A 7,668-nucleotide genomic window follows, 5' to 3' on the forward strand; every position below is an offset into this window, starting at 1 on the left:
GGAGCTGAGAAGAGGACGTTCACTTCCGGCGGAGGAGGCTTTCTGACCCGGAATGGAGGAGGCGGAGGAGCTGCTCTTGGAGGGGAAGAAGGCGGTGCAGCTTGGTGAGTGTCCTGCGATGTCTGCGACCTTCAGCCCTGGCCCAGATGGGTCTGACACTCTAAGGTCAACTCTCTCCTCAGTCTCCTTTCCTCCCGATCCCAGGATCCTCCGGTGCCCTCAGAGTCTCTGGGGGCTTCTGAAGAGCCCTTGAGCCCCCTCAAACCTTTCAGGGCCCCTCTTGGAGCCCTCACCCGTCCCTCGGGCTCCGCAGGCTCATCTGGACCTGCGGTTTCCTCCCACACTTTTCTCCACCCCACGCCTTCTTGGGCGGCTCCCTCACCGTCTTCCCTTCTCCCTGCAGCCCCCGAGCCACGCCTGGGCCTGGACTTAGGATGGAACCCCTCCGGAGAAGGCTGTGCGCCGAGCCTCAAGGACGTCCCACCCAGGCCGAGCCGAGCCCTCTTCGCTTTAAAGAGCCTCCCCCGGGGCTTGGCCCTTGGCCCCTCACGCGCCAAGGAACAGCGCTTGGGGGTCTGGTGTGTCGGGGAGCCCCTGCAGCCCGGCCTGCTCTGGGGGCCGCTGGAAGAGGAATCTGTCTCCGAGGAGAAGGGCAAGGGAATCAAGCCACAGCCGGAGGAGGTATTGAAATATATAGAGCGGCTGCTCTCCGCCATTGAAAATGTAGGGAGGTTTGGACATTTCTAAATAGCTCTTCAGTTCTAAGAAAGAGGGTATTTCAAGAGATAGGAAATGGTCTTGTCCCTTCCCTCCAGAATGTCTCCTCCTCTCAGCAGTAGTAGTTAAGGAATCGAGATTTGAAAAGTTGTTGAAAGCTGGGTTCGTATAGTGTCAGCAGTGACGAAGGTCAAGATCTGAGGTTTTCGGAGTTAAGAAAGCATGAGATCAAATTCCAGCCTTGTCACCTAACTCGTTAAATTATGTGCCTCATTTAAGTCAACTGTGAAACAAAGCAATGGCTCTCTTGGGATTATATGGAGGCCCTGATTAAATAGTGCAGATAAAGGATTTCACTGCACAATAAGTACTGTTTTATTTATTTATTTTTTCTTAGACAGTCTTGCTTTTTTGCCCAGGCAGGAGTACAGTGGCACTATTTCACCTTACTGCAATCTTTGTCTTCCAGGTTCAAGTGATTTTCATGCCTCAGCCTCCCGAGTAGCTTGAGATTACAGGTGTCTGCCACCACACCCAGCTATTTTTTGTATTTTTAGTAGAGACAGGGTTTCACCATGTTGGTCAGGCTGGTCTCAAACTCCTGGCCTCAAGTAACCCACCTGCCTGGACCTCCCAAAGTGCTGGGATTACAGGTGTGAGCCACCGTGCCTGGCCCAATAAGTACCGTTTTAAAAAGCTGGTGTTCCCTGTTAGTTTTTCTGTTTAGTACTCACTGGAAGACAGTAATGTGTGTTAGTAATTCTGCACACACTTGGGAGGGAGGTAAGGAGACAGACTTTTTGGTCTTTATTGAATGAAGAATCAGACAGCACTCTCCTGTTAGAGGTAGAACCAGAGGCTTCTAACCTTCCAGGAGTTTCATCTTAAATTTGTCCCAGGAAGGTTTCATCTGTTTGTCTGTTTTTTTTTTCCCCCTACCCGACCCCCTCAAACACATTTGAGAAGGACTTTTGTTGGTTTATTTCAGAACCTGTCATTAGGCCCATGGGGAGACGTGCATGCCTGTGAGCAGAGTTCTGGCTGGACTAGGTAAGTTAGAGGAGAGTGTGTCATGAATACTTGTTCCTTTGAGACTTCTGTTGTGGCTTGGGTTGGAACCCAATGCTGACAGTCATTCCCTACCCAGTGTTCTTTTGTAGTGAATGTTCCAAAGGCATGGCGTCCTTTCAGACCCAGATGCCTGGGGACTGGGGTTTCAGGGAAGACCACTTAACTAGTGAGCATCTCCTAGGTGGCTCTTACTTTGCTTTGCAGCTTGGTGCAGCGGGGCAGGCTGGAGAGTGAGGGAAATGTGGCCCCAGTGTGGATCAGCGAGCGGCTCCATCTGCAGGTGTACCAGGTGGTGCTGCCCGGCTTTGAGCTGCTGCTGTGGCCCCGGCCTTTCTCTGAGGACCCAAGTCTCGCCCAGCCCGGACTGGACAGAGAGGCAGCTGTAGCAGTGGTGACAGAAGTGGAGTCTGCTGTACAGCAGGAAGTGGCCTCTCCTGGAGAGGATGCAGCAGAACCTTGCACAGGTATGTGTCAAATAAATGCTGGTTCCCCAGCAATTTCCCCACCAAATCAACCTGTTGATAAGACAAAGCAGAGTTCATGGCTCATTGCGGTAAGGAAGAATGCTACAGAGTCTTAGTAGCTTTTTTTTTTTTTTTTTTTTTTTTTAAAAGACGGAGTCTCACTCTGTTGCCCAGGCTGGGGTGTAGTGACGCCATCTCAGCTCGTTGCAACCCGCCTCCCAGGTTCAAGCAATTATCCTGCTTCAGCCTCCTGAATAGCTGGGATTACAGGTGCACGCCACCACACCTGGCTAATTTTTGTATTTTTAGTAGAGACAGGGTTGCCCCAGTGTGGCCAGGCTGGTCTTGAACTCCTGACCTTGTGATCCACCTACCTCGGCCTCCCAAAATGCTGGGATTACAGGCTTGAGCCACCGCTCCTGGCCCTTAGTGACTTTTCAAAATCTAAGTTATCGTTCAACTTAGATTTTGATCTAAGTGGATCGTTCAACATGGGATAGGAGGGTGGGCATTGATTAGTATTGGGTAAGGATAATGACTGAATAGCTTAGGGTTGGTAGATACAGCAAGGCTAGAATTTTCAGGCAAGGGACGGTCTTGGACTGTTATTGTCATTCAGTGCTTTCTGTTGAAGAGTGATGGGTCTATTCTTTAGAATAACAATACAGGTGTTTGCAACTGTCACCTTCCTAAGAGCTTCCTGGAAGAGTAAGGAAGAGAGTAAGCTTCATACGTACAGGGTTTTCAGCCTCACATGTTTCTTCCCTCCAGTGTGGGCGTTCTTTTATTTTACGGATGAGCTAGGGTGGGAAGGGGGTCTTTCTTTTTTTTGAGACTGAGTCTTGCTGTTATCAGCCCGGGCTGGAGTGCAGTGGTACAATCTCAGTTCACTGCAACCTCCGCCTCCCGGGTTCCAGCAATTCTCCTGCCTCAGCCTCTGAAGTAGCTGAGATTACAGGCACCTGCCACCACTCCTGGCTATTTTTACATTTTTAGTAGAGATGGGGTTTCACCATGTTGGCCAGGCTGGTCTTGAACTTCTGACCTCAGGGAATCCACTCGCCTTGGCCTCCCAAAGAGCTGGGATTATAGGCATGAGCCACCACCCCGGCCTTTTTTTTGAGATGAAGTTTCATTCTTGTTGCCCAGGCTGGAGGGCAATGGCATAGTGCAGGCATAGAGGGCAATGGAGGGCTTACTGCAGCCCTCCCCTCCTGGGTTCAAGCGATCTCCTGCCTCAGCCTTCCAAGTAGCTGGGATTACAGGTGTGTGCCACTATGCCCAGCTAATTTTTTGTGTATTTTTAGTAGAGACGGGGTTTCACCATGTTAGCCAGGCTGGTCTTGAACTCCTGACCTCAAGTGATCTGCCTGTCTCGGCCTCCCAAAGTGCTTGGATTACAGGCATGAGCCACCATGCCTGGCTGGAAGAGGGTCTTGAATCACATCCTAACTATATATCTCCAGATATATCTCCAGATGGTGAACAAGGGAATCCTTCATCTGGGACAGCCTTACTCTAGTGATGATCCAGGTGGCCGGGGCACCACGGCTCTCAGGAGTGTTTCTCCAGGAGGTGCCTACGGCTGGACAGGATGATAAATGGAGTAGGCACCCATGCTTTAGGGAAGAGATTGATATCATTGCTCCTTCTGAGGCTCAGGGACTGGGTGGGAGAAAACATCTGTTCCTATAATTCTCTGGTAACACCACCTGCATTGAAGCTCCCTAACCCCAGCACCCCATCCTTGCCTTGCAGATCCTGGTTCACAGTCACCCCCTGGCAACCAAGCAGCGAGTGTGGTGAGCCCTGGACTTCAGTTTCCCACCCAGGACCAACTTTCCAAGGATAGCCAGCCACTTGGCCCCTTGCTTCAGGACGGTAACGTGGATGAGGAATACCCACCCCAGGCACAGATTCCACCTGAACTTCAGAGCAACTTGGCTACCCAGCAGGACCCAGATGGCAGTGAAGCCAGTTTTTCATCTTCTGCCAGGGGCACCCAGCTGCATGCCTACCTAGCCGAGAAGTTACACAGACCCAGTGATCAGTGCCCACCCAGAGCAAAGACCCCAGAGCCTGGAGCCCAGCAGCCTGGCTTCCCTGCACTCTCCCGGAGCCCTCCTTGCCCAGCAGGAAGCTCCCCAAAGCAAGGGCGACGGTACCGGTGTGGGGAGTGTGGCAAGGCATTTCTGCAGCTATGCCACCTAAAGAAGCATGCGTTTGTACACACAGGCCACAAGCCCTTTCTTTGCACTGAGTGTGGCAAGAGTTACAGTTCAGAGGAAAGCTTCAAAGCTCACACACTGGGCCACCGCGGGGTGCGGCCCTTCCCCTGCCCACAATGTGACAAGGCCTATGGCACCCGGCGAGACCTCAAAGAGCACCAGGTGGTACATTCAGGTGCCCGGCCCTTTGCTTGTGACCAGTGTGGCAAGGCCTTTGCCCGCCGGCCCTCCCTGCGGCTGCATCACAAGACCCACCAGGTGCCAGCTGCCCCTGCCCCTTGCCCGTGCCCTGTGTGTGGGCGGCCCCTGGCCAACCAGGGCTCCCTGCGGAACCATATGAGGCTCCATACAGGAGAAAAGCCCTTCCTGTGCCCACACTGTGGCCGGGCATTCCGCCAGCGGGGCAACCTGCGTGGGCACTTGCGGCTCCACACCGGGGAGCGTCCTTACCGCTGCCCACACTGTGCGGATGCCTTCCCCCAGCTGCCTGAACTGCGGCGCCATCTCATCTCCCACACCGGGGAGGCCCACTTGTGTCCCGTGTGTGGCAAGGCTCTCCGAGACCCCCACACGCTCCGAGCTCATGAGCGCCTGCACTCCGGAGAGAGGCCCTTTCCCTGTCCCCAGTGTGGCCGTGCTTACACGCTGGCCACCAAACTGCGGCGCCACCTCAAATCTCACTTGGCAGACAAGCCCTACCGCTGCCCCACCTGTGGCATGGGCTACACCCTCTTGCAGAGCCTCAGGCGGCACCAGCTCAGTCACCAGCCCGAGGCACCCTCTAGCCCACCCTCTGTGCCTTCTGCTGCTTCTGAGCCCACTGTGGTGCTCCTGCAGGCTGAGCCACAACTAATGAACATACACAGAGAGCAGGCCATCTCCCCTGTCAGGGATGTTGTGGAGGTCACCATTTCAGAGAGCCGAGAGAAGTGCTTCATGGTGCCAGAGGAGCCGGGCACCGCCCCCAGCCTGGTGCTAATTCATAAGGACCTGGGCTTCAGCGCCTGGGCAGAGGTGGTGGAGGTGGAGACAGGCACCTGACGCCTTCGCCTTCTCCTGACACAGCTCCATAAAGCCCTGTGCTTTCTCGCTGTGTGTCTGCATCTTCTTTCTTGGGGTTGCCTGGTAGGGATTAGAGTCCACTGTGAGAGACAGGTCAAGGACTTCCCTTCCTGCTTAGGAACCACCAAATCGTGTTCCAAGCCTACTAGGTGAGACCTCTTCTGAAGTAGAGATCTTTGTATTGACATTTGGTAGAGCTTGCTCTGCCTTCCTCCCTAGGAACGCTGCAGGGTGCGTGCGGCTACAGGCACCCAGTGAGGCAGTGGTCGTTGGCAGCGCTACTGCTGCCTGAGTGCTTCACGCTGGGATGGTCACACCCATGGAGCTCCCTGAGGACACAGGCACTTCAATTTGGAAGCAAATTGAATGGCTTTTAATACTGAACACTTTGGGAGGTGGCTAGGGCCAGATCTGTGCCCTCTGTGTGCCTGGTCTAAAGGCAGCCCTGTTCAGGGAAGGACATATTTTGCATTTACTGTGACCTGGACTGTGCTAGGTCCTGGGACACAGCTATGAACACGACAATCAGGCAGTACCCTGTACTGATCCACCTGTGCCAGGGGCAGGGAGGCAAAAATCACTGGATAAAAGTTGAAAGGGGCAGAGCTGGGTACTGTGAACTTGTTTAATAGGACAATTTAATGTGGCCTGGGATGTCAGGGAAGACGTCCCAAAGAAGGATAATGCTCAGCCCTTACTGTGGGCCAGTGCGTTATATAACCGTCATATAACAACCCTGTGAGGTAGGAGGAGTGGTTGTTTTTTTTTTCCTTACAGATCAGGAAACTGAGGAGCAAAGAGCTTTAAGTATCCTGCCCAAGGTCAACATGCTGTGAGTGGGTTGAGATTCCAGCCCACAAAACCTCGCGCTGGAGTCAGGCTCTTTACTGCTGCACTCTTCTGCCCCATGTTTCAGCTGTGGGTTGATGGACGTGGAGGTGGGAGGGGAGGTGGCGAGAGACTGGTAGGTCTGAGCTATTGGGACCAACATGGCCAGGCGGGGGAAACACGAAGAGGGAGGAGGGCTAGATCACATAGGACCACGGCTCAGGAGTTTGGACTATATTTTCAGGACATTGAGGAGCACTTTGAAGGGTTTTGAACAGGGCATAATAGGATGATTTGAAAAGACAACTAGGAAATGGATTGGAAAGCAAAGTGCAGTTGTGGGTAAGTCAATTAGGAGTCTGCAGGGTGGCTGGGAATAGGGTGGTAGCTGCGGTCATGCAGAGACGTGGAATCAATTATCCAGCAGGTGTTTACTAAGTGCTTCCTGAATGCAAGTTGTTAGGGATGTAGCAGTGACTGTCATTGCTGTGTTCACATAGCTCACCTAGTGTGGAAAGAAAGATGACAAATTCATGTCAACTGTTAAAAGTGTTAAATGTTTTTTTTTTTTTTGAGACGGAGTTTCGCTTTTTGTTACCCAGGCTGGAGTGCAATGGCGCGATCTCGGCTCACCGCAACCTCCGCCTCCTGGATTCAGGCAATTCTCCTGCCTCAGCCTCCTGAGTAGCTGGCATTACAGGCACGCGCCACCATGCCCAGCTAATTTTTTGTATCTTTAGTAGAGACGGGGTTTCACCATTTTGACCAGGATGGTCTCGATCTCTTGACCTCGTGATCCACCCACCTCGGCCTCCCAAAGTGCTGGGATTACAGGCTTGAGCCACCGTGCCCGGCCTGTGTTAAACGTTTTAAAAGTAATGCAGAGTGGCCAGGTGCTGTGGCTCATGCCTGTAATCCCAACTCTGGGAGGCCAAGATGGGAGGATCACTTGAGCCCAGGAGTTCGAGACCAGCCTGAGCAACATAGCCAGGAGTGGTGACATGCACTTGTGGTCTCAGCTACTCAGGAAGCTCATGGAGGAGGATTGCCTGAGCCCAGGAGGTTGAGTCTGCAGTGAGCCGTGATCAAGCCACTGTACTGTGGCTGGGGTGACAAAGAATGGAGTGGGATTTACATACAGAAGGCAGTCAGCAAAGGCCTCTAAAAGCAAGGCTTAAGCAGAGGCTTGAATAATAGAGAGGAGGATGTGGGGGAGGAGCTGGATTCTGAGCAGGGTACAGTGAGGACAAGCCCAGTGTGGACAGCAGGAGCCGGGAGACCAAGACAGCATGGGAGGC

The 7,668-nt window shown here is 53.1% G+C and overlaps 1 protein-coding gene across 1 annotated transcript; it reads left to right on the forward strand.

Moving 5' to 3' along the window:
* Positions 1 to 36: 36 nt before the first annotated feature.
* ZNF408 (zinc finger protein 408) lies at positions 37 to 5,569 on the forward strand. The gene is made up of 5 exons (XM_002755220.6): positions 37 to 104; positions 404 to 681; positions 1,706 to 1,767; positions 1,993 to 2,252; positions 4,011 to 5,569. Exons 1-5 carry the CDS (start codon positions 53 to 55, stop codon positions 5,519 to 5,521), a joined length of 2,163 nt encoding a protein of 720 aa, XP_002755266.4. The 5' UTR covers positions 37 to 52; the 3' UTR covers positions 5,522 to 5,569.
* The last annotated feature ends 2,099 nt before the right edge of the window (positions 5,570 to 7,668 follow it).

The sequence above is a fragment of the Callithrix jacchus genome, chromosome 10 (genome assembly GCF_049354715.1).
Source record: "Callithrix jacchus isolate 240 chromosome 10, calJac240_pri, whole genome shotgun sequence".
NCBI lineage: Eukaryota > Metazoa > Chordata > Mammalia > Primates > Cebidae > Callithrix > Callithrix jacchus.

What these genes read in the sequence shown, in the direction of transcription:
- ZNF408 (XM_002755220.6), top strand. Translation starts at nt 53, where the DNA reads ATGGAGGAGGCGGAGGAGCTGCTCTTGGAGGGGAAGAAGGCGGTGCAG. An exon ending in TCAAGCCACAGCCGGAGGAG is followed by an intron (nt 682 to 1,705) that starts GTATTGAAATAT and finishes GGTTTATTTCAG; the next exon opens with AACCTGTCATTAGGCCCATG. An exon ending in CAGAGTTCTGGCTGGACTAG is followed by an intron (nt 1,768 to 1,992) that starts GTAAGTTAGAGG and finishes TTTGCTTTGCAG; the next exon opens with CTTGGTGCAGCGGGGCAGGC.